Source organism: Bubalus bubalis, chromosome X, assembly GCF_019923935.1.
Source record: "Bubalus bubalis isolate 160015118507 breed Murrah chromosome X, NDDB_SH_1, whole genome shotgun sequence".
Taxonomy (NCBI): Eukaryota; Metazoa; Chordata; class Mammalia; order Artiodactyla; family Bovidae; genus Bubalus; species Bubalus bubalis.
Genome location: NC_059181.1, coordinates 86376837 through 86404327, shown reverse-complemented (window position 1 = coordinate 86404327; position 27491 = coordinate 86376837). Strand labels below are relative to the sequence as shown.

Below are 27491 nucleotides of genomic sequence, written 5' to 3'. Positions count from 1 at the left end.
ACATCCATTCTGTCATTTGAACCTCACTACAGCTCTGTAGAGAGGAAAATATTATCACCATTTTATGGATAAGGAAAGGCAATTTTAGCTTGAAGATTGGCCCAAGGTGACTTGGCTAGTTGAAGAGCAGAAGTAGAACCTAGCTCTTCCAATTCATAGGTCAGTGTTCTCTTCAGTCTACTATGTTTTATTTCATTAAGATTTAGGGAACAAATTAAAAATATTTCTCAGATGAAGTGAGCTTCAAATCAAAATAAGCCTGTAAAAATAGAGAGCATTTTGAAGTGCTATAAATCGAAAAATCCAATTAAATTAGCCTTAAATCTGAATAATATCTGAAACCCCAAACTACTTGCAGTTGGATTTGATCTGTGTGTGTGTTCAGGGATAAATTCATAACTATATCTCCTGATAACAAAATAATATTTTGTTGTTAGCATACTTTTGATTTGCATTGCCAATCTGTACCAGAAATATCCACTGTAAGAATTTATCTTTTTCTTTTTTCTTGAATTGAAGTATTCCTTACAGACAATAAAGTACCCAAATCTTAAGTGTACAACTCAATGAAATTTTCATATGAGTAACCACCACCCATATCAAGACAGAATATTTCTGGTCCCCTAGAAGGTTCTCTCTTGCCTCCTTTTAGTCAGCATCTTTTCCCAAGGGCAACAACTACTCTGACTGCTATTATCATAGATTAACTTTTCCTGATTCCAAACTTTATATAAATAGAATTGTATTATATGTATTGTTTTGTGTCTGGTTTCTTTTTGTTTAACATAATGTATGTGAGATCTATCCATGTTTTGCATATATTATTAGTTAACTCTTTTTTGTTGCTGTGTACCATTTCCATGTGTGATTTACCACAATGTATCCATTGTCCTTGTCTTAGTCAATTCAGGCTGCTATAACAAAATTCCATAGACTGGGTGGATTAAGCAACAGACATTTTTTTCCCTCACAGTTCTGGAGGCTGGGAAGCCCTAGATCATGGCACTAGCAGATGAGGTAACTGATGAGGTCCCTCTTCCTTGGCTGCAGACGGCCCCCATCTTACTGTGTCCTCATATGGTGGAGAGAGGTCATCTCTTTGATGTCTCTTTTTATAAAGGACACTAATTGCATTCATGAGGGCTCCACCCACATAACCTAATTACCTCCTGAAGACCCCACCTCTTGTACCATCCCACTGGGGATTAGGGCTTCAACATGCAATTTTTGGGTGGACACAAGCGTTCAGTCTATCATACCTGTGTCATAAGGCATTTGGGTTGTTTTTAGGTCTTGGATATTATGAATAAAGCTGCTATGAATGTTTTTGACCATGTTTCTTGGTGGACATGAAAGTGAAAGTTGCTCAGTCATGTCCGCCTCTTTGAAACCCCATGGACTATAGCCTGCCAGCTCCTCTATCCATAGAATTCTCCAGACAAGAATACTGGAGTGGGTAGCTGTTCGCTTCTCCAGGAGATATTCCCAACTCAGGGATCGAATCCAGGTCTCCCACATTGCAGGCAGATTCTTTACCATCTGAAGCACCATGGAAGCCCCAGAACACTGGAATGGGTAACCTATCCCTTCTCCAGGGAATCTTCCTGACCCAGGAATCAAACTGGGGTCTCCTGCATTGCAGTCTTCTTTACCAGCTGAGCATGAGTACTCATTTTTCTTGGCTATAAACCTAAAAGTGTAATTGCTAGTGTAGATGCAATAAAAGGACATTTTAACTTTGAATTAATTTAACTTAGAATGATTTAACTTAGTATTAATGAAAGAACTGATGGCTGAGAATAAGAAAAGTCACTGTGAAGAGCCACTTTTAGGGATTAAAAATGGACCTGTGTTGTTTAGCATGTCAAGATATTAGAAAGTATTATCGCTGTGGTTGATGGGTTGAGTCTTTCATGCTTGTGGGTAGATAGATATTTATTTTTCTGGTGTCTGGTACATAGAGTGCACATCAGGGCTAAAGAACCATTTAAATATAAGTTGTACCTTTTTTGGATGGGATTAGATTATCTTTTCTTGGGTAATGCGGCTCAAATCATCATAGAATAACATTGAAAAATCAAGTTCACTTTACAGGAATTTGTCTTAGGATGAGCTTGGGGTACATCTTTTGTTTTGAAAGTTAAAGTACACATATAATTTTATGTAATCCAAAAAACTTCAGTCTGGCAGTATAATTTTACATTACCTTGAAGGTAAAGAATTTTTAAACATCATATGTCTGCTAGCAACATTTACTAATGAAGTGTGATGTTGAAAGGGTGTGGGGAAAATTCCTGTGGTCTGGGAAGCGGGTGAGATGGCTGTAAACAGAGAAGAAAACTGGAAAAGTGCTCCAAATGAAGAGTACTGTTTCTGGGAAGAATTCAGAGTTTTTCCAGTTGTGCTGTACCACTGAACGTGTGGTAAGACAGAGACTCACCTTAACCCCTTCCTTGATAAAGAAAGTTTTCATTTTGTTTCTTAACCAAATTTAATTTGATAATGAATGTTAAAAAAAACACAACAGCCTACATTATAGGCAATTATTTGCTGCACTGCTTGTGTTCTGCAAATAGTGCAATACCTAGACTTCCTTTTGGATGTCTTTGAAACCCTTCAGAGGCTCCATGAAGCCTGGGTTAAATCCAGAATTTTTACCAAGGCTTCTAAGGCCAGTATCTCCCAGCCCTGTGTACCCCATTAACCTCAACCTTTGATGGTCTCCATGTGGCATCACAATTCCAGTCTCTCAGCTCTCAGTGATTTGGTACAAGTTTCTCCTTGACCTGGAACATCCTTCCTCTGCCCAATAGGCTTAACTTTCATCCTTTAAGGCTAAGTCCTGCCATCACCTTTCTCCCCAAAGCCTTCTCTGGACCCTAGACTGACTTACACAACCCTCTGCTGTTCTGCCCTAGCCCCATGTGCAGACACTGACCATACTGTATCAAAATTAACTATCCTTTTCTTTCTCTTTCCATTAGACTTGATGTTGCTTAAAATATGTTGCTGTTCCCAGGGCCTAGCCCAGTTCTGGTCATATGAAGGGCATTCAGTAAAGGATTATTAAATCAATGTTTCAGTTCAGTTCAGTTCAGTCGCTCAGTCATGTCCGACTCTTTGTGACCCCATGAATCGCAGCACAACAGGCCTCCCTGTCCATCACCAACTCCCAGAGTTCACTCAAACTCACGTCCATCGAGTCGGTGATGCCATCCAGCCATCTCATCCTCTGTCGTCCCCTTTTCCTCCTGCCCCCAATCCTTCCCAGCATCAGAGTCTTTTCCAATGAGTCAACTCTTCGCATGAGGTGGCCAAAGTACTGGAGTTTCAGCTTTAGCATCATTCCTTCTAAAGAACACCCAGGACTGATCTCCTTTAGAATGGACTGGTTGGATCTCCTTGCAGTCCAAGGGACTCTCAAGAGTCTTCTCCAACACCACAGTTCAAAAGCATCAATTCTTCGGCGCTCAGCTTTCTTCACAGTCCAACTCTCTTTAGGTGGACCTATAAACCAGTTTTTGGACTTTAGTCAGTGTCCCCATTCATTCAATAAACATTTGAAGGCCCTTAGGGGAAAACTTACTGCAGGGCATTATGATCAGGGCTATAGGGGATATAGAGATGAACACTACATGGGCTGAGATGGGAGTACATTCCAATAGCAGAGAGATGACATGCCTGCAAATAACAATAACCTAAAGTACAAAGTGCCCAGGGCCATTAGGGAGATATAAATAAAGAACTATATATAGAAGCTTAGAGGAAGGAGCAAGTGCTTCTTTTGGTGGGAAGACTGAGGAAGAAATGTTCATAGAGAAGGTAGTATTTGAGGTAGGCATGCATGCTCAGTTGCTAAATCATGTCCAACTCCTTGTGACCCCATGGACTGCAGCCCACCAGGCTACTCTGCCCATGGGATTTCCCAGGCAAGAACATTGGAGTGGGTGTCTTCTCTGGGGGATCTTCCTGAACCAGGAATCGAACCTGTGTCTTCTGCATTTCCTGCATTGGTAGGTGGATTCTTTACCACTGAGCCACCTGGGAAGCCATTTGTATTTGAGGTAGGAATTAAGTGCAAGTAGGACATGAATGAGCAAAGAGTCTCCCGTGTATCATGTGGTTTATATTGTCTGAAAAGAGTAGATCTCATGAAGGAGTAATGAGCAGTGGGGAACAATTAGAAACGTAGGACATGGCTGTATTGGCTGCTGCTGCTGCTGCTAAGTCACTTCAGTCATGTCCGTATTGGAGAGGGTCTCAAATGCCAGGTCGATGAATTTGTATTTGATTCCTATACATTGGAGCAATCTTAGAAGTCCATGGAAGTTTCTGACCAGCTTAGTGACATGGGTGGAGAAATCCTTTAAGATTAGTCTGGCAAAGGTGTGCTTTAGTGTTTTCTTAGTAAATCATTATTAGGTAATTAATTGCTAAGCTAATAATTAGTTTTACTAAATAGTGTGGAAAAACTGCAAGGCCTGTAGCTCCTTGACATTTATGCACTAGTCCTTTCTCACTGGAAATGTAGATGAGGTAAGAAATCATATGACTGATTAGTTCTGAGAAATGAACATTGAAATTGACAGGGGAGAGAAACACTATCAAGTTAGAAATGGCTCATAAAAATGCATAGACATATAAAGTGTTGTTTGCTTAGCAACCGTGTCCAAAACATTGCCTTCAGCTGTCCGGAAAAATCCAGACACGGTATATGAATTATATTGTTAATATTTATTCCTTTGGGGGTAGTTTAGATCATTTGCAGTTAAAAATAACTACACTGTTCCAACCTCAGACTGTCTACTCTTAGTCTCCCCTATAAACAGTGGGTATTGCATTGTCAGTCTGCTTTATAGGATGTTATATAATCAGAGTATCTGGTTTCTTGCCACCTTAGGCCAGGCCTTCAACACTTCATGCCTGGATTATTACAAATTTCTCCTTGGTCTCCTTCTCTCTAGTGCCTCACATCAAGCTTTTATCATAGCAGCAAGATATAGTGGGAAGAATACTGAATGGAGAATAAGATGAACTCAGTTTGAACCCTGGTTATACCGTTCATTAACTATATAACCCTGGGCAAGTCATATCACCTGAGACTCAATGGAAGGTCATGAAAGTAATGATCCTTGCCATGGCTATCTCAAGGGGCTGTCACAGGATCATGTGAAAGCACTCTGAACACTGTTAATGGCTTTACTCAGACATGGACGCAACTGCTTGCTTTCCACTCTGTACAATCCAGTCCCGAGCCACCTATTTAATCTCATTGCTCAGTATTCTCTGGAACCTGTCCCCATCTCTGACACACACATGAGGTGTTCCCCTCATCTGGAATATTCTCCCCACTCATCTCTGCTCATTTAGGGACCAAGCGGTAATTTAGGGACCAGTTCACATCCTACATCCTACTTGAAATCTTCCCTGATGACTCATACTCGGGGATTTCCCCCATTTCTGAATTTCGACAGTACTTAGTTATTATCAACACTTGCCTATGTACATTACCTTTTATTTTTAGCTCTTTCCTTTTACCTAAGGTTCGTGTGTTTAACTAGATTATGACTTTATGATGTCTTCGCTTGTTCATTTAACATTTAGTGAATGTGTATGAGGATGTTTCCTCTGTATTACTCACAGAACCAAGTATGGAACTTAATAAACAATTGCTGGCTCATTTATTTAGAAATTTACACAGAATCTCTTAAGAAAGAGACAAGTGAACCTATATTCTTTTCTAAGAGCTTAGAGTACCCCTCCTAACAACCCACCCTACCGTCACTTCCAGTAGAATCATAAAAACACTGTTAGAATAGGACGGCAATAGAACTGTGATGACAAAACTATTCTACAACCGTGCTGTCCAGTATGGTAGCCACTAGCACATGTGGCTGTTGAGTGCTTGAAATGTGGCTAATGCAACTAACTTAATTTTTAGTTGTGTTTCAGTTCAGTCACTCAGTCATGTCCGACTCTTTGCGACCCCATGAATCGCAGCACGCCAGGCCTCCCTGTCCATCACCAACTCCCAGAGTTCACTCAGACTCACATCCGTCGAGTCGGTGATGCCATCCAGCCATCTTATCCTCTGTCGTCCCCTTTTCCTCCTGCCCCCAATCCCTCCCAGCATCAGAGTCTTTTCCAATGAGTCAACTCTTCCCATGAAGTGGCCATAGTACTGGAGTTTCAGCTTTAGCATCATTCCTTCCAAAGAACACCCACGGCTGATCTCCTTTAGAATGGACTGGTTGGATCTCCCTGCAGTCCAAGGGACTCTCAAGAGTCTTCTCCAACACCACAGTTCAAAAGCATCAATTCTTCGGCACTCAGCCTTCTTCACAGTCCAACTCTCACATCCATACATGACCACTGGAAAAAACCATAGCCTTGACTAGACGAACCTTTGTTGGCAAAGTAATGTCTCTGCTTTTCAATATGCTATCTAGGTTGGTCATAACTTTTCTTCCAAGGAGTAAGCATCTTTTAATTTCATGGCTGCAATCACCATCTGCAGTGGTTTTGGAGCCCCCCAAAATAAAGTCTTGACACTGTTTCCACTGTTTCGCCATCTATTTCCCATGAAGTGATGGACCAGATGCCATGATCTTCGTTTTCTGAATGTTGAGCTTTAAGCCAACTTTTTCACTCTCCTCTTTCACTTTCATCAAGAGGCTTTTTAGTTCCTCTTCACTTTCTGCCATAAGGGTGGTTTCATCTGCATATCTGAGGTTCTTGATATTTCTCCCGGCAATCTTGATTCCAGCTTGTGCTTCTTCCAGCCCAGAGTTTCTCATGATGTACTCTGCATATAAGTTAAATAAGCAGGGTGACAATATACAGCCTTGATGTACTCCTTTTCCTATTTGGAACCAGTCTGTTGTGTTTAACTTGAATTAATTTAAATGTAGGCAGCTGCACGTGGTTACTGTATTGGATAGCATATGTCTAGACCAGTGATATTCCAACTTTTTAAACCCAAGAATATTTTACATGTTTATGAAACGAGTTGCCAGTCTAGGTTCGATGCACGATACTGGATGCTTGGGGCTGGTGCACTGGGACGACCCAGAGGGATGGAATGGGGAGGGGGGAGGGAGGAGGGAGGAGGGTTCAGGATGGGGAACACATGTATACCTGTGGCAGATTCATTTTGATATTTGGCAAAACTATTACAATTATGTAAAGTTTAAAAATAAAATAAAATTAAAAAAAAATAAACCCAAGAATACAATGAGAAGTAAATTTTATATTTCAATCCAATTTATACACACACAACCAACTGATGAGTTATGATATGCTATTTGAAAACATATGCTTGTCATTTTATAGATGGAGAATTGAGGCCCAAAGAAGTACAGTAAGTTTTCCAAGGTCACATAGCTAGTTAGTGGCAGAGTGGGACTAGAACTTACATTTTAGGGTTCTTAAGCTAGAGCTATTTTCAGGAGGGGTGACTCCTCCTTTTCTTCACCATGACAAAATAAAAGCCATGCCCAATGTTTTTCTTTTTAATGTTAGAGAAAAACCATTTGACACACTCATTCTGACTAAATATTGTCACATTGTCTTGCTTCCTACATGAAATATAAGCTCTGTATTTGGGTATTGCTGCTTTTTGGTTTGCATACTGTCCAAAATCAAAGATACATACAATGGAGGCTTGCTGTGGACCCACTGGATGATGTAACACTGGCACTAATGTGACATGGTCTTCCTTGGGAATATAACCATGCTTTCCATAAAAACAGGTTGATTCTTAAGAACAACAAAACCCACTGATGAAGAATCAGGGTGATTCTCACCTCAGTTTGTGGAATTTGCCTCAAATTTTGAATTATAAAGTGACCAAATACTTTTCCTCCTTCCCTCCCCCTCCCTCCAGTGTGCTACCCTCTTTATATGCCTAATCAACAAAGATAACCATTATAAAAGTAGCATATTTTTATTCTTCTGAAAAATGCATCTGTTCAAGAAGATCAGAGTTACCTTATCAAAAGCAGAAAGAAGCAGCCATCTAGAGATTCAGTAGTCTCTGTGTTAAGTACATTCCTGACCCATTTGTATATGGAATCCCATTTCTTCATGGGTGTATCATAAGGCATTTCAGGTAGCAAACAGCAGGCAATAATTCACCGCATGCAAAGAGTTGACTCATTGGAAAAGACTCTGATGCTGGGAGGGATTGGGGGCAGGAGGAAAAGGGGACGACAGGATGAGATGGCTGGATGGCATCACTGACTCGATGGACATGAGTCTGAGTGAACTCCAGGAGTTGGTGATGGACAGGGAGGCCTGGCGTGCTGCGATTCATGGGGTTGCAAAGAATCGGACATGACTGAGCGACTGAACTGAACTGAACTGAAGTGTAAAAAGCAAACAGAATATACTTTACAAGACGATAAGCTTTTCAAACTTGTCACTTTAAAGAAAACCAGAAAGAGTCCATTTTTTAATTGCATTTGATTCTACCATTGTTGCCAATAAGATGAACTGACTGAAATCTTTAAGAAATGTTGGTTTTGAGGGGCCAAGTTTCTACGGCCCAATTGCTTTTTCTAGCTGAAAACCAAAGGGTCTTATCACTTAGCAATGGTTCCCTTGACAACGGGACTGGTTATCTCTTTGCTGACTCGTCCTGAAATCTCTCAGGAGCAGATTCCTGTCTTGCACTACCACCAATACTAGTCAGCTCAATAGAATCTCAAAAAGTCATAAACTTTAGCTGAATGGTGACTCTTTGGCTAAGGTTTTCTAGCCTAAGTCTAGAGTTTACACTGGTCTGTAGAGAAATCATTCATGTCTTTGGCATTCTTTGACAACCCAGCATCACTGAGGTGTGACTCGCTGAATAAATTCGAGGAAACTTGCAGTTTTGAATGTGAAAAATCCCCTTTGAAATGCTAAGAATTGCTATCTAGTTCTTTATTTTCAAAATTCTTGGGTGTCAGAAAAGCAGGGCACTGGGAGGAAGAGAAATGAAAATGGGGGCAGGGCCTATGCATGGATGAGCAGAGGCTGGGAAGACCAGGACACTACATGGACCCAGGAGGAAGGGGATGAAGGTACATTTTAGGCTGAGTTTTATTCTTCTGGATTCCTCCTGCTTTCCTCAGCTCTGCTAATCAACCTGCCATCTACCAAGCACCTCTATGCGACCCCTGTGCAGGTTGATTTTCCTCTGCATTTTTTATAGCCTCTCATTGCTTTGTCAAGCAAATCCATGAATCTAACATGTTCTGGCTGGATCAAGATTATTACCCCCTACCCCCCACCACTATGTTTTTCTGCTACCATTTCATCACCCACACTTGAAAAATACAAGTTGTTTTTTACTCTCTGTCTCACTTTTCCTAGACCCATCCCACATGCTTGCCAAATCCTTTTGGTGTTCCTCCAACCAGGAGTTTCTTCCCTTCCCCCATCTCACTTTTTTTTATCTTTTTTTTTTCACTAAAGTTCAGATTTTTTTTTTTTTTTAATTTTTGGCCACACTGCTCGGCATGTAGGATGTCAGTTCCCTGACTAGGCACCGAACCGGTGCTCCCTGCAGTGGGAGCATGGAGTCTTTTTTTTTTTATATCTTTTTATTTTTAGTTTTTAAATTTATTCATTTTTAGTTGGAGGATAATTACTTTACAATATTGTATTGATTTCTGCCATACATCAACATGAGTCCGTCATAGGTATACATGTGTCCCCTCCCTCTTGAACTTCCCTCCTACCTCCCGTTCCATCCCACTCCTCTAGGTTGTCAGAGCACTGGGCTTGAGCTCTCTGCATCATACAGCAAATTCCCACTGGCTGGGAAGCACAGAGTCTTAAGCACTGGACTGCCAGGGAAGTCCTGAGGCTCAGCTTTGATGCTACCTTTTGAAGGTTGTTGAAGGTCTTTTCATCCCCAAATTAATCATTTGTTGCCTTCCACATCACTTTCCTTTTTTAAATTGAAATGTAGTCGATTTATATTAGTTTCAGGTATACAGCACTGTGATTCAATATTTTTACAGCTTATACTCTATTAAAAGCTACTACAAGATGTTGGCTATAATTTCCTTTGCTATATGCAATATATACTTGTTGCTTCACTATCTTATACATAGTAGTTTTTATCTCTTAATCCCATACCCCTAATTTGCCCTTCTCCCCTTCTCTCTCCCCTTTGGTAACCATTAATTTGTTTTCTTTATCTGTAAGTCTGTTTCTGTTTTACATATATATTTGCATTATTATTTTTTATATTGCACATATAAGTGATATCATACTGCATTTGTATTGATCTCACTTATTTCACTAAACATAGTATTTTCTAGGTCTATCCATGTTGCTGCAAATGGCAGTATTTCATCCTTTTTATGACCAAGTAGTATTCCATTGTATGTATGTGTGTGTATGTGTATATATATATATATATATATACCACATCTTATTCATCTATTCAGCTGTTGATGGGCTCTTGGGTTGCTTCCATATCTTGGCTATTGTACATAGTGCTGCTATGAATTTTGGGGTGTATGTATCTTTTTGAATTAGTGTTTTCATTTTTTTCTGAGTATATTATCAGTAGAATTGCTTGATCATGTGGTAGTTCTGTTTTTAATTTATTGAGGAACCTCCATACTGTTCTCCATAGTGGCTGCACAAATTTACCTTCCCACCAGCAGTGTACACAGGTTCTCTTTTCTTCACATTGTTTCCAACATTTGTTATTTGTAGGCTTTTTGATGATAGCCATTCTGACAGGTGTGAGATCATATCTCCTTGTTACTTTGATTTGCATTTCTCTGATAATTAGTGATGTTGAGTATCTTTTCATATAGTGGTTAGCCATCTGTATGTCTTCTTTGGGAAAAAAGTCTGTTCAGGTCTGCTCATTTTTAAATCATTTAAATCAGGTTTTACCATTTTTTAATCATTTTGTGTTTTTTGATGTCATATCACAGTCTACATCTTCAATATTATCCCTTTACTGTTTATTGTAGTTATAATTGCTTATATAATTTTTTTGCCTTTTAATTTACATACTGGCTTATTTAAGTGTTTGACCCCAGTCCTTACTACATATTTATTTGCCTTTCCTAGTGGGATTTTCCCTTTACTATAGATTCTTACTACTTCTCCATTTAGAAAAGATCCTTCAGCTTTTCTTTTATTGTACATTTAGTATTGAGGAACTCTTTTAATTTTTGTTTATCTGAGAAGTTCTTTATTTCTCCTTCTAAATGATAATTTTGCTGGGTAGATTGTCCTAGGTTGCAAGTTTTTACCTTTTAGCACTTTAAATATATCATGTCACTCCTTTCTGGCCTGCAAGGTTTCTGCAGAGAAATCAGCTGATAGCCTTATGGAGGCTGCCTTGCAAATGACTCTTGTTTTTCTTCTGCTGCCTTTAGAATCCTGTCTTTATCATTTACTTTTGCCATTTTGATTATGATATATGTTGGTATGGGTCTGTTTGAGTTTATCTTATTTGGGATCCTGTGTGATTCCTATACCTGTATATCTGTTTCTATACAGACTGTGTGTGCTCAGTCTATATATACCTGTATATCTGTTTCCTTCTTCAGGTTTGGGAGTTTTCAGGCATAATTTCTTCAAATACATTTTTGATCTTCCTTTCTTTCTCTTCTCCTTCTGGAACCCATATAATGCAAATATTTGGATGCTTAATGTTGTCCCAGGAATCTTCAGTTGCTTTATTATTTTTTTTTTAATTTGCTTTTCCTACTGCTGTTCTGATTGTGTGGTTTCCATTTTTCTGACTTCTAGATCACTTACGTGTTCCTCTGTATTACTTTGTCTGCTATTCATTCCTTCTAGTGTATCTTTTATTTCAGCTATTAAATTATTCATTTCTGACTGGGTCTTTTTAGTGTTTTCTAGTTCCTTGCTGAAATGTTCTCGATTACATCAATTGTTTTCCCTAATTCAGTTAACATTTTTATTATCAATGTTTTGAATTCTTTATCTTGTAAATTTTTTTATTTCTGTTTTTTTAAATCTCTTTTGTTTCTCGTTCATTATTTTTCAGGGATTTTCTCTTGCTTTTTCAATTGAGAGTAGTTACTGCGCCTTTTCATTTTGCTTGACTTTCTTGCCTCTATGAGTTTAGGTGAAACAGTTGTGTATTGCAGTCTTAAAAGTGTATTTTTCAGTGGAACCATCTCTGTACTGTGTGTGCCCAGTGTGTTTGGTGTGAGAGCTGGATTTGATGTGAACACAAGTCATTCTCGGTGGAACCATTTCTATACAGACTGTGTGTGCCCAGTGCGTTTGGTGTGAGAGCTGGATTTGATGTGAACACAAGTCACATCTTTCCTCAGTGCACTGGCCACTATCACCTGGGTAATGGGTGTGGCTGGAGACAGAGCAGCTAGAGCTGGTGGTGAGTGTGAGATGGGGCTTCCTCTCTGCTCAGTGGCTGTCACCACCCTCTCAGGGGTGGGGCCTGAGCTGACTCTGTTTTTCTCTCCTCCTCACACTAGGACCTTTGCCCCAGAGAAGGGGAATGCTAAAGCAAGTGGGGCCCCATGTGCTGACTGCCTGCATAGATGTCCACAGCTTCACTCAGACATAGCTTCAGGTGCAGATCCCCTTTGTCCCTCACAGCCTTCACCACCCCCACCCTGTTATGGAACCTCTCTACAGGAAAGATGGCGCCTGTGTGAACTCTCCATGTCTATTGGGAGGTCAGCTGTGGTGCAGTGGCTGCTGTCAGACATCTGGCGGGTTCTGAGGCACTGCTTCAGTAAGAGCTAAGAAAGTTCCACTCAGACCTCTGTGTCCCATGGTTGAATCTTTTCCTCTGTCGTGGGCACCCCAGATCCAGTTCAGCACTATGGCATGGGTTGAGCAGGACCAGAGTATTCACTGGTCTCAGGCTGGTGGGCATGGCAAAGTGGTCACAAGAAACCCAGAGCTGCTAAGCCAGACCTCTCTCTGCCTTGCCTCAGGGGCAGTTCTCCTTTGTCTCTCACAGCTGATCACTGTTGCGAGCCTCAGCTATTCCTGCCGTGTTGTAGAACTGCTGCATATGGTGGGTGGGGCCCTTGTGATCACTCTGTGTGTATCAAGGTGGGGGGTGAGCTGTGGTGGGTGGCTGCCGTCTGAGATCTGGGCGACTTCTGGGGGTTGCTGTTTGAGTAGGTGTCAACAATGGCCATTGCTGCCCCACTCAGGCATTACCCTGGGACTTGGTCACCTCTGTGTCCCATGGTCAAGTCTTTTCCCTGGTGATGGCTTCCCCAGATCCAATTGCTGTGCCATGACACAGAATAGACAGGATGGGAGTGTTGCTTGGTACTTTGGGCTGGGGTGCATGGCTAGCTGGTTGTTGGAAACCCAGAGGGCTCAGAGCAAATCTTTCTCTGCCCTGCCTCAAAGACAGCCAATGCATGCCCTCCTTATGAGTGGAGTCCAGTCCTCTGGCTAGCCAAGCGGGCTTGTCTCCTCTACATAGGACCCTAGGTCTGGGACACCCAGTCTGTGGCTTGACCTGATCACACCCCACCTATGCAACCTCCCTTTTCTTCTGATTCCCCTCCCAGGGGCACAGGTCTTGACCTGATTACTTTTCTTCCCTTCCTACTGGATTATGTGTGTATTGTTCTTACAACCTTGGTTGTACAGGAGTGCTTCTGCCAGTTTCCAGTTAGTTTCAGTGAGAATTGTTCCACGTGTAGGTGTATTTTAGATGCATTTGTAGCAGGAGGTAGGCTCCACTTCTTCTTACTCCACCATCTTGATCTCTTCTCTCCCACTTTCCTTTCTTATAGTACTTATTGTTGTTTGTTTGCAGACCTATCCTCTCTACTAGATTAAATGCTTTGGACAATGGAGGCTACATCTCAGTGATGCCTTTTCCATTGTGCTTAGCATATAGTATGTATGTGCGTGCTAAGTTGCTTCTGTCGTGTCTGACTCTTTGCAACCCTATGCCCACCAGGCTCCTCTGTCCATGGAATTCTCCAGGCTAGAATACTGGAGTGGGTTGCCATGCCCTTCTCCAGGGGATCTTCCCAACCCAGGGATCGAACCCACACCTCTTAGGTCTCTTACATTGGCAGGTGGGTTCTTTACCACTAGCACCACCTGGGAAGCCCCCTTAGCACATAGTAGGTACTCTGTAAAAGTTTATAGAATGAGTATATTAATTTATATTCAGCCCTTACCATACCTCATGCAAAGAGTTGACTCATTGGAAAAGACCCTGATGCTGGGAGGGATTGGGGGCAGGAGGAGAAGGGGACGACAGAGGATGAGATGGCTTGATGGCATCACCGACTCAAGGGACATGAGTTTGAGTGAACTCTGGGAGTTGGTGATGGACAGGGAGGCCTGGCGTGCTGCGATTCATGGGGTCACAAAGAGTCGGACACGACTGAGCGACTGAACTGAACTTACCATACCTGTCTCCTCTGACCATTTTCTTATGATTTTGAAGGTGTGACCTGAAAATATGTTGAATGTGTGTATATTAAACTAGTAAATATACCAAAAAGGAAACAGACTGACAGAGAAAAAGTGAGTGGTTACTAGGTGGGAGAGAGATGTGGGAAGGGGAAGATAAGGGTAATGGGTTAAGAGGCACAAAGTACTTTGTAATAAGCTACAAGTACATATAGTACAGAACAGGGGACATAGTCAATATTTTACAATAACTATAAATGGTATGGGGCTTCCCTGGTGGCTCAGATGGTAAACAACCTGCCTGCAATGCAGGAGACCCAGGTTCGATCCCTGGATCGGGAAGATCCCCTGGAGGAGGAAATAGCAACCCACTCCAGTATTCTTGCTGGAGAATCTCATGGACAGAGGAGCCTGGCGGGCTACAGTCCATGGAGTCACAAAGAGTTGGATGACACTGAGCAACTAACACTTTCACTTTTTTTTTTTTCACAAGCAAGATACTCAGTGGTGTCTCAGGCTTTTTCTGGCCCTGAGACTCTGTGACCTTTTGATTTCCCTTTAGGGTCTTTTTATTGTTTGTAGGGAACAAACCCCACAGAATCTAGGAGACTTGATGCACAAGTTTTGTTAAGTGCTATCAGAAAATCTGTTAAAGTGATTTTTTTTCATTTACTTGCCATTTTACAAAATAACGCTTACAAATATAGTCAATCACTGGAAAGCAAATTATTCAAGTAAGTCATCAGCAAAAATGGCAGAGTGAAGACTTCTGAAAATTCTACCCATAATAGAAATGAAAAGAATTGGCAAAGACAATCAGAACCAACTTTTGCAGCACTCTGGAAATTAACCAAAGGTTTGCACTAATCTGTGGAATATTCATTTATTCATGAAAAATGACTGCCTTATAATAGTCAGCTCTGTGGCATTTTCACTTGTGCTATGCCCATCTTTTGCTCTCCAGCTTTTCAGTGGCCTTGAGAATTCACAGCTTGCAACCATAGGGAAAGCCAGCAACCTGGTAACCCCTGGAGGATGCAGAACAGGTTTGAAACTGTAAATCCTCATTTCTAGAGAGCTGTCATTATTTGATCTGTCTGGCAATTCCCCGGAAAACCCCACATGTAAAACTTTATTTGTCTTGTCTTGGAGGTGCAGATAGCCTCCCCCTCTCTGGGTTGGTGGGGGGGCTTTTCTGGAAAACTATTAGAGGCAAATGATTAACTTCAGAGCTATTTGAGGAGTAGATAACCAAAAAGTTTGAAAGGTAAAGCTGAAGAACAATATATTTGTTGGGACTTTGAAAAGTTCCGGCATATTCTTGGGAACCTAGAGGACCACATGCCTGCTCAGGAATGTGTACAGTCCCAAGGCTATGTGCATGCTCAGGAAAGACCTGAGAAGGCCCTCAGCTCTCACTCTGGCTGACCTTGAGCTCTGTATAAGCAGAAAGGGACGACTAAGGCATAGTTAATCAACTGCCTGGTTGAGTGTTGAAAGCATGCCCTAGCATGTACACAGAGCGTCTTGCCCAAGACTGGGAGACTTTTTGGTTCCAGGAGCTTATGGAAATCTTTTTCTCAGTTATTATTTGACTACTAAGCTAACCCAGCAGAGACTTCATTCTTTTTAATGATTATTAAAGTAGAATGGAACAGAGTGAAGCCTGTTGCCCATCAGACCTTATAGAAGCTGATTCTTGGTCCACCAAGCTGCAATATTTGTAGCTCTGCCTGTATAGTTCCTATGTCTTTAAACAGGTTGAAAGGGCAATGAGCTCATATAAGTCTGTTAATATAAAATTTGTTAATTTTAAGGTAAGACAAAAGTAGTTTATGAAATTTTTTTTCAGAAGGATTGCTGTTAGTGAGAAGTGATTTGTTTGGAAATGCCATTTCACTTCTGCATCTCAACCACAACCCAGTTGGCTTCTTCATCTTTCTGAGTTCTTGTGGAAGATCAAGCCCTCTATCCTCCCCAGACTCCCTTTTATACGCTCTCCTCATGTTATCACTCTGTACTTCTGTTAATCTCATCTTCTGGTCTGGCTTTCTTTTGTTTCATCCCTATAGTTTTCAACTCAGGCTGGTTATGGGCTGACAGACTGCGTTCATGGAGTCTGTTTTCTGAGAGGAGACTCTGGAAGAATAGAGACTGTAATTGCCCTTTTTCCTGGCCTGGGGGTGAGGGGTGTAAGAGCAAGAGGAAAATTCTTTGGCTATCATTTTGGTCAGAGCCATCTCAAATGAAGCAGTGCAGTTCTCAGGCTGTAGGGGCTGTACTAATTTGACCAGATAGCTGGGTAATGACTCACTGAGACAGGGTTGGCGATAGAGAATTTTTTTTTCAGCCAGTACTAAAAAAAGGCCCAAGGCTTATATGCATACATGCTGTACATTCATCCAATACCACCTTCCTCATCCCTACCAGGAGAATGCCAGGGAGGTTGCGCCTTTCCCAAACTTCTCTCAAATTGCTTATTTTCTGACTCACCCCTCCCCTCTGCCCCCCTTTTCTAGGCTTCACTGGATGTTTGTTTTAACCTGATTTCTCTTGCCTGTGAGGGGTGGAGAATGGGGTGGGAAGGTACACAGTGTGATTTACGCCACCTCTGTCCACCACCTCCTGGGGATGGCCTGACCTGGATGATCATTTTTAGCCTGCTATTTCCTGAGCATGGGCCAGGGGCTGTGGCCAGGGGCAGAAAGGCTAAGACTGTGACACAAGCTCCCTGGTAGATTTGGCAGTGATGAGTTTTCACTGGGGAATGAAATGGCTGTCTCATGTCTAACTTCTGTACATTGGAAATAGCGCCATGGCTGTGACCCTAATGATGAAAACATCTTGAGGAGAAAGGCTACCTAAATCCCTGAAAGACTGGACTTCTGTCACATATTTCAAGAAGGGCAGTATCCCCGGGTAGCTGTGTTTCTAAAATTATAACTTCAAACAAATTATGACTTCAGTGTATACAAATGATACAAAGTACAACGTCAGCCTCCAACCGAGTAGTCTGTTTTCATGATCAGATAAGACTCATTTATTTATTTCTAGGAAAGACCATTTATTTCTATGAAAACAGCATGCTCCTGCCTTAGAAAACAAAGCCAGAAGAAAGCAATTTGTCCTTTCAAGTGAGCTAAACACATCCCGCAATGATATTTTTTATAGGAGACTGTTCCCTTGGTGCTCTTAGGGGCTGATCTGGGAGAGCCCTTGCAACTACTAGTCTGGGAGCCTCCAATTGCTGAGATGATAAGATGTGTGCTCGGTTGTCTCAGCTTTGAACTCGAAATATGATTTGTCATTGAAACAGCACCGTAAGCTATGAAATATACTAACAATTTCATTTTTCTGCTGATAGGTTAAGATAGATTTTTCTGGGCTGGCTCGGAAACTTATTTACCACCTATGATATTCTTTCTCTCAGAAAATACTGGCTTGGCCAAAATGTCTGTTCAGGTTTTCTCATAGCCTCATATGGAAAAATCCGAATGAACTTGTTGGCCGACTCAGTACTTAAAGGAAACTTTTGTGATAAGATCCTTCCCTTCACAAGTCAATCTTGAGTCTTTTAGCAGATCCTTTCCCTGCAGGCGGTACAGAAGTGAATTTTAACTCATCCCACATTACCTGGACATAAGTTCTGAGAGTGTGGCCTATGAACTTATGAGATTTAATTGTATTTTGTTCAGTTCCTTTCTGTTGAGAGATAACCATGGTCATTTGTGAATCCCAAGAACAAGTTCTATTTATCAGTTGCTTCAAGATTCTTCTTTGTAGAAGTTGTAAGTGAATAAAACACTAAATTACTGATAAAACATCTGGACTTCCAGCTAAAATATTACATTTTCAGAGTTGTATATATACTGTTTCAGGCTTGTCATAGGCCCCTTCTAAGCCACTGGCTGCTAGAAACCTCACATTAGTCCCTGGGGTCTGATTAGACATGGAAAGAGGTCAGGTATGCAGGTACTACTGTGTCATCTTGTACTCCACTCACACTAGGACAAGCTAGAAAGTGGCTGTTTACAAAGAAAGCCCCATTAGAAAAAAATGTTTGATGTAATTGTGACCAAAACATCATTCAGAGATAGTGCCAAATGGGACCATGACAAAAGGAAGGTCTAAACAGGTGGTCAAAAGGAAATCCCTCTCTTAAAAGATTTTGAGGCCCCATAAGTGTCTTTGTTTCTCAAGCAGGAGGATTTGCTTCCATTAGATTCCAGTGGTGAATCTAAAAAAACTCTAATTTTTACCTTCAGGACAAAGGTAATATTAATAAATCATAGAAGCAAGTTCCCTCTATTACATTTTGTTTAAGTTTCTTTCCTTTTCAGTTTTATCCAAGTATGAAAACCAGATTACTATTTTTGCTGACTACCTAGAAGAGTTTCCAGATACAGATGAGCTGGTATGGATCTTGGGAAAACAGCATCTTCTTAAAACAGGTAAGGTTTGGTTGCATTTGTCTGTGAGAACCCAAATGAGATGGGTGCCCGAGGTTGAAGTCTACCCTGCTTTCCTTCTTGGGTTGATAAGGGGTTAATGCTACTGCTAGGCAGATTTACTTTACAGCCAGAGGAGTTCTTGCGTGCAAAGACCCTTCTGAGGCCCTAGCAGTGTGTTCACATGATCATAGGTATTTGTACAATTTGAAAAAGTCATTTTTTTTTTTTTTCCTTAAAGGAGAACCCACCAATTCTTTAAGCCTCGGGTTTCAAAAAACATGGACCGGCTCTGGGTATTACTAACCAGTATCTAGTCTTTGAAGACTACATACTTCTCATTCCTCTCATGTCCTTTTCTATCTAGATGAAAAACACTGCCATCCAAGGGACTTCTAAACAGCCCATGGCTGTCAGAAACAGTCTCAGACACTGAGAAGTCTTATAGTTTTAGAGCTTTTGCTGGCTGTGGTACTGTCTCAGTTTATTCTGATTTTGTACAGAACTTTTAGCCACTGCAGCTAGATGGAAATGAGGCTTGGCTTTCTCTTCCTTTCCATTACATTCTTATAGATTGAGAAAGACCTTTTACCTGAAAGTGCTAACAACCCAGAACATAGATAAAACCTGAACTTGCAAATAGGCAGCTCTGAGTTTTGTGTCTGAAGAGAGATCCTCTTTGGAGACCCTAGCATGGAGGGAGGGACAGGAAGAAGCTGACCAAAAGGCAAGAGAGGGGGCTTCCCTGGTGGCTCAGTGGTAGGGAGTCCACCTGCCGGTGTAGGAGACATGGGTTCGATCCGAGATCCGGGAAGATCCCACATGCTGCAGAGCAACTAAGCTTGTGCACCCGAACTACTGAGCCTGTGCTCTACAGTCTGGAAGCCACAACTACTGAAGCCAGCGTGCCCTGGAGCCTGTGCTCTGCAACAAGAGAAAGAGCCTGCGCACTGCACTTAGCCCCCGCTCACCGCAACTAGAGAAAAGCCCACGCAGCAACGAAGACCCAGCACAGCCAAAAATAAATAAATAAATAAAAAGGCAAGAGAAGAAGTTAGCATCTTCTAATTCTATTTGAGTCTGGCTTCATCCTTTTGATTGGAAAATCCTGAATAGTGGAGAGCACCTAGTGCTAACAATTAGGAGACCTTTTGTATTCAGACTCTTCTACCTCGGATAAGTCACTTTCTGGATCTTAACTCCTTTTGCCAGTAATTAACAGGAGAGGGACTGCAGGTGATCTCTTTTAGTTGTGCATTCCCTAACAAGAGGGATCCCCAAGTTGCCAAATATGCCCAGTTTCAAATGTTAAGTTGGAAAAGCCCTTTCAAGGTGAAACTCTTATTAAAGTCTAGGGCTTCCCTGGTGGTCCAGTGGTTAAGAATCCTCCTGCCAATGCAGGGGACACAGGTTCCGCCCCGGGTCCAGGAAGATCCCACATGCCACAGAGCAGCTAAGCCCACGCACCTGGGCTCTAGAGCTCACATGCCACAATTACTGAGCTCACGTGCTTAGAGCCTATGCTTCACAACGAGAGGCCATTGAGAAGCCCGCATTGAGAAGCAGTGAGAAGCCCACACACAACAATGAAGAGTAGCCCCCACCTGCCACAGCTAGAGAAAGCCTACACAGAACATTGAAGACCCACCGTAGCCAATAAATAAATAAATCTTTAAAAAATGTCTATACAACTTTCCCCAGCCTTTCTAGCATATAGGCAAGCCAGAAGACATAGAGAATATCAGGGGAAGGAGTGAGGGGCATGAGCATTTGAGGCAAGGGGATAAAATAATAGCTAACATCTATCTCAGGTTTACTGTGTACTGTACCATATAAGCTACTGCCTTCCATGTAGTGTTATCTTGTTGAATACTCATATCTCTGTGAAGTAGGTGCAATTATTCTCCCCATTATATAGATGAGGAAACTGAAGCTCAGAAAAGTTAAGTAACAAGGCCACACAGTTGGTAAGTAGCAGAATCAGGGCTCAAACCCAGGCAGAGCTTGACCATTTTACATCTGGTTCCCATACTGTGCTAGGCACTGGCGACATGAAGGGGAAGAAAAATCCAGACAGCTCAGCTTTCTGATTTGTTCAAAGTAAAGGCAGAAGAGAAAATAGAGACTATTGGTTAACACTGGATTTCTTTTTCTTCTTTTAAAGTGCAATGACTATAAATTCTGTACAGAATTACAAATATAGATGTGTTGTTGAGAAGAGGGAGAGAGAAGACTAAGAAAGACAGAAGCACAACTAAGTACAGATGGACATGTGGAAGCCATATTTGTGGCCACTGAAGTAAATTTACGCTGTAAAATATATACAGGAAAGCATGCTTTGGAAAAAAATGACAAAAGCATTTGTGATGCTATATCACTATTTAGATTACAAATGCCAATGCACTAATTTCTTACACACTTAATTTGCTTAGCAGGGACATCTTTTTAGTTAAAGATTTATGTGCACACACAAATGCCAACCTATCCCTCGTTTTAGGTAACAGACCATGGATGCTGATAAGAGATCCAGCCAACCATCAGGCAGGGGCTGACTGCCTTGTCGTTAGGTTACCCAGGATCCTTGCCTTTCCTAGTCCTTGTCTTTTGGCCATGTGATCTCAGTGTTAAGTACCTGCTGGGGCTATGGAGCTCCTTGAAGAGATAGGAGCCACTCAGCATCATTGTAGCCAGTAGCTCTGGTCAAAATATAGGTGGGAGGAAATACAGAAATTATTTGGCTAAAATGAGATTGGGTTTCCTATGAATTTCCCTTAGCCTCATAACAATGGAAATGACTGGTTATTTGAAATTTAGTTTGCCCTGGCTCAGAAATCAAAGACAGATATCTTTAGATGGGATACGGTGATTTAATTTTAATTTCACATTTAATTACAGAAAAATCTAAGCTGTTGTCTGATATAAGTGCTCGTCTATGGTTTACATACAGGAGGAAATTTTCACCAATTGGTAGGTATATCATTTGTTATATTGTGCTTTCTTCCTTGTAGATAGCTTTCCTGAGGTTATCAGTGATATCATGGAAACCTCAGAATTACCAACTCACTATGATGAAGAATTTAGTTTGGGGGAGTAGTTGATTAAGTCTTATGCTTCATACAGAAGTTTCGTTGCCAATGTGCCCCAGCATGTATGGTTCCGTGGTGTTAATGTGTAATGCCGGTTTACTTTTGAGCCCACCTCCAAGTGTTTGGGCACTAGAGATATTGTTTCAAGTCTAAGAGCAACAAAACAGTCAAACTTTTAACTTGATACAGTCCACTGCTTTATGGAGTTATTGATTATTAAAGATGACTGTACCTTGAAGGAAAGAAAATAATTCTCTTGCTTTTTTTTCTTCCTATGATATGAAAACACTTTGCCACTGAGAAATGAATTATAGTGGATATCCTTGGAACTAATTCTAGGCAGTTAAGAATACCAGCTGCTGTCTAGAAAAAAGGACAGTTTAATGAGCTAAGTGAATAGGATCCCTCCAGAGAAAATTTGTAAAATGTTTGCAAACAGGGTTACTTCTTTCTAATCTTGTGGTCCTATAGAAAAGGATCACCAAACTCAGTTGGTGGAAGCTGTTCTCCTAGAGGAAACCTGTCTGACTGATTTTGTTTTGGGACTGGACCTAATAACTGGAGTGAAATCTATCTTTCTGATAAGTGTGAAAAATGAAGTTCACACACTTCTTTTTTTTGCTCTCCATAGGAAATACCTGAGTAAAATACACAAAAGAACAATCTTTACTACCTAGTAATTCTAAACTGTTGACTTTTTCTGGATCTTGCAAGATCTTTGCAAGATTTGAAAACATTTGCAATTCAACTCTGACAATGTTTTGAAAGAGATGATCCCTTCTTTATGTGGGCTTCATTGCGTATTTCCCTACTAATCTGGCCTATAATCCCACCATTAGCAAGAGCCAATGTACTCCACTTCCAGCTGACAAGTTGGCTCAACTCTCCTCATCTTGCTGTAGCAACTCTCCTTCAGTCCCCACAACAAAAGGAAAGGAGCAGCCATCTTGGACCACTTGTCTTACATGGCTGATGATGTCATTTACGGTTAGTCTTGTGAGACCATGCTTATAGCATACTTCTCCACTTCTGTGTTTGGAGAGGAAGCAATGAAAGCATAATGTCTCCTCTGCCATCCAAATTGTCTCACTTCAAAGTACTTTGAAAAAGGATATTGAGTGCCCCACCCCCACCCCATGCCCAGCCACATATATAGGATTTTTGTTACATCAAGTGTTCTTCAAATGGAACCTGTTGTCTTATTAACTGGTTTTGTACCTTTTAAAAATATAGTATATTTCTAATTTATTAATAGTATTTTATATTAGGGCTTCCCTTGTGCTCAGTGGTAAAGAATCCGCCTGCCAATGCAGGAGACACGGGTTCAATTCCTGGGTCAGGAGGATCCCCTGGAGGAGGAAATAGCTGCTCACTCCAGTATTCTTGCTGGGATAATCCCATGGACAGAGGAGCCTGGTGGGCCCCAGTCCATGGGGTTGCAAAGAGTCTACTTAGTGACTAAACAACAACATTATGACCATACTCATTATACCAAATATTTACATCATCTTGAATGAGTGGTAGAATACTTTTATACTCTCTCATTTAATTCTTATAGTATCCACTGATAGTAGGCAAGGTATGTGCTATTATCTCCAGTTTACAGATGAGACTTAGATTAGGTAACTAGAGACTGGTCTTCTGATGCCTAACCTAGGACTCTTTCCTCTATTTTACATTCTCCTTACCATTCAGAGCTTCATAATGTATATTTAGAATGGTCAAGAGCCTTCCAGATTTCCTTGACCATACTGATGATCAACTTTGGTAGCATTTATTCTTTAACTCAGATAAGATTGCACTCCTCTGGAAGTGAGCTGTGAAAAGCCAGATTTGGTCAGGCAGATGATGACATGTCATAGATTAAGTGTTGGTAGTCATACATGGTAGTCAGTCATCTACCAAAATTGAATGCATGCCTGGATGTCTCTAAGCAGAAAACATACAGGGCAGGTTTTGTTCATTTGTTTGTTTTGCTTTAGGTCATAGAACCCATTTTGGTTAACTCAGCATTATCTTTGCAAGTTCTACCCTGTAACAAACCTTGTTGGATATCTGGCTTTATCTCTTGCCTCTCTATTCTGAGTATGTGTGCCTATCTATATTGTATGATTCTCCAATATGCTGATGTTTCAGGAAAGGGCAATTTAATGAACTCACGTTCATTCTCATCCATTTTGCCAACAGGGGGAACAGGCCCTTCATCAGATGCTGGCTGGGGATGTATGCTACGCTGTGGACAGATGATGTTGGCTCAAGCCCTTATCTGCAGACACTTGGGAAGGGGTGAGTTAAATTTGTTCTGTCTTGGAGACCTCTGCAGTCTCATTTACTGCTGATGGTTTAGCCTTGGTGCTAAAGGGAACACAGCTGCAGGTCCTGAAGTGCTCTCTGTAAGCCCAAGTGGTGGGGCTGACAAGTCAACAAACCCTCTCATGAGAAGGAAACAGCTTGCATTTCCTTGTAACTCACTAAGCCAGAGAGTTATTTTCCTGGGACAGAACTGAACATTGAGTCAAGTGTATCGTAGCGTTTGCATCTTCACTGTTGTTCACGTGGGTTCTTAAACAGGTCAGATAACAAAAGGAGCAGGAAGAAGGGTGTGGTGGTGAGCCTGTTTCTTGACCTCATGTAAGTTATTTGTCTGGTGAAAGATGTCAGTGACCTAAAGGAAGTGGCTAATGAGGGAACCAGTGCTATTTTGGTGTGGGTTCACTGATGAGGTCCACTTGATAATGAAGGAATCCTTAAATTAGCTTTCTCAGGAGGCTGCTTTATTAAGAACTTCCCAACACAACATTGTAAAGCAACTATATTCCAATAAATTAATTAAAAAAATAAAAAAGTTTAAAAAAAGTAAAAGTTACTATGTGAAGTAATAGATGTGTTAATTAAGTAGATTATGATAACCATTTCATAATGTATAGGTTCATTAAATTATCACATCATATATCCTTTTAAAAATCATGCTGTTTAAGCTAAATATATGCAATTTTTATTTGTCAGTCATACTTCAATAAAGCTTACAAAATTTTTTAAATAATAAAGGGTACACACTATCTTAAAATTAGAACCTTCCAGTAATCATTGTTGGAACACTTGAGTCTTGTTTTCTTAAGACATATGCATACTTCCCCGTGGGCTGACCTTGGTTAGATGCCAGTTCAGGAAGTTGGGTGAAAGTCTGGTTTGCCTTGGGGATGAGGGGATGAAAGGCCACCTTGGATGAGATCGGGCTGCTGAAATCTTCAGCTGTTACTCCTTGAGATTCAGAGGTACAACAACCGACTCCCTTTCCCTGACTGTACAACCTCACACATCCTCCTGTGGTTACAGAGAAGACTGGAGAAGAGTCTGGGGAGGCTTTAGGGCTTCATGCCTTTTTTTCAGGGTTTAGAATGGCCCGTGCCTGCGTCCCCTGGGTAGTATCATAATTTCTGTTTAACAGATGAGGAAATCGAGGCTCAGGAAATATGGTAACTTGCCCCAGGCTGAACAGCAAGAGTCATCAATTTGGGAATAGAATGCAGGTCTTCTGTCTCCTTGTCCAGTGATTTCTCTATTGTACACATACTTCTTGGAACAGATCCATTCTTAGTGTTTTTACTTTCTCATTTATAAAACACTTCAAGATGATTCTTCTGGAAATGAATCTTGTGGAGAGCAAACTGGGGAGTTATCCCCACAATCAGCAGTCTCAACTGTTTTAATGTAAAAGCAAGAAGGCAATGGCACCCCACTCCAGTACTCTCGCCTGGAAAATCCCATGGATGGAGGAGCCTGGTGGGCTGCAGTCCATGGGGTCGCTGAGTCAGACACGACTGAGCAACTTCACTTTCACTTTTCACTTTCACGCATTGGAGAAGGAAATGGCAACCCACTCCAGTGTTCTTGCCTGGATAATCCCAGGGACAGGGGAGCCTGATGGGCTGCCGTTTCTGGGGCCGCACAGAGTCAGACACGACTGAAGTGACTTGGCAGCAACAGCAGCAGGAAGAATGTGGAAATAGATCTCATAGTTAAGATATTCGAATGAGAAGATGTGATTTTATAAAGTATTTTGGAGCATTTCCTTTTTGGTTATTTTGCAGTTGAGGTGGGGTATTAGTTGACTTATCACTATCATCAGTAAATATTTAGTGGTACATAGCAGCCAGCTAATTAGGATTTCCCCCCGAGTCAGACAGTTCAGTAGCTGGGGAAAAACAGTTGAATGCTGTTCACCCTCTGAAGACTGCTGGATATAAAGTTTAAACATTTCGTTTCAGAAATACAAAAGCACACATCATTGTAAAACAACTATATGACAAAATTTTTTTTAAATGTTTAAAAATAAATAATAAAAATTGTTCCCCTGTTGAAAAAAATTCTAGAAAAAAAAGGCAAAGAGAATTAAAGACTCTGGAGATAATGGCCTTTGCCTTCCAGTAGATTTCACTTGTGAATTCAAACACTTCCTAAAACCTCAGGAGAGAAATTTCTGTCTTGGAAGCCAACTAAGTCTCAGAAATCTGTCCCATTAGACAGAGTTCCTAGAGCTGAGGGAATGGGAACAGTGTGTCCTGTCCACAGAGGTGACGATGAGAGTTTTTTCAGAGTTGTCCTCAGCAAGTCATAAGCAGCCCCTGTAGAACTGGGGGGCTGTGCCTGAGGCACAGATCAGATCTCTACAGGTGTAATTATTTTAGTTTTGGTCATAAGGAAACCTTCAACACCTGATAGCAAAGGTATTTGTTTTTCCAAAGCTCAGTGTGGCCTTTTAAAAAGGCTGTGTAAAAAATGGCAGTGTGCGTTTCTTTAAAAAACCTTCTTAGTTGCAAATTGTTTTTATTCCCCTGGAAATACTGGTGTGTCAGGATGGCACTTCCCCTCACCCCCCATGAGACTCTTGTCAGTGCTACTGAAATATACAAACCAAAGTCCACGTTTGTGTGGACGTGAGACACTACAGTGTCTGAGTGAGACCCGGATATACTGCTGGGTTTTGAGGTGACATCCTGGTCACTGAGTAGCTGACCAGAAAGGCCTTGTGTCCCTGTTTTCAAGTAATATTTATCCAACTCCAGCTCATGGGCAAAGTCAATTTCTTGGTCAACTTCTTGTCTTGTTTTTACTTTACACCCACTGAGTCTCTGAAAGAAATCCGTTTCCTGGTCAACTTCTTGTCTTGTTTTTACTTTACACCCACTGAGTCTCTGAAAGAAATCCGTTTCCAGATGTCTTGGTCATCAATATTAAAGATACTTGGGAATATTCTGACCTGATTGTTCCCACTTTCTAGATGTAATGCCTTTGTTTTCCTTCTAACCTTGTAGTCAGAGTAAGACTGCAGAGATAACAAATGGTTATAAACATGATTTTAACTCTTTTTTTTTTTCCTAAAAAGACTGGAACTGGGAGAAACAGAAAGAACAACCCAAAGAATACCAACGAATCCTACAGTGCTTCTTAGATAGAAAAGACTGTTGCTACTCTATCCATCAAATGGGTAAGGTCACATGAGTAGTTTAAAGACTGTCTTTCTGTTGCATAGTCCAATTAAGAGGAA

General features: G+C 41.2%; 1 protein-coding gene across 2 annotated transcripts in view; it reads left to right on the top strand.

The window, feature by feature from the left end:
• The window catches only part of ATG4A (autophagy related 4A cysteine peptidase), a 79182-nt gene that overhangs the window by 26486 nt on the left and 25205 nt on the right, over window positions 1–27491 (top strand). The window contains exons 2-5 of one of the 2 annotated variants that reach the window (XM_006075588.4): window positions 18750–18860; window positions 21753–21824; window positions 24131–24229; window positions 27330–27431. In XM_006075588.4, the coding sequence (XP_006075650.2) occupies window positions 18750–18860; window positions 21753–21824; window positions 24131–24229; window positions 27330–27431 (384 nt within the window). The remainder of the gene's footprint in view (window positions 1–18749; window positions 18861–21752; window positions 21825–24130; window positions 24230–27329; window positions 27432–27491) is intronic. The other variant, XM_006075589.4, reaches the window with a different exon arrangement.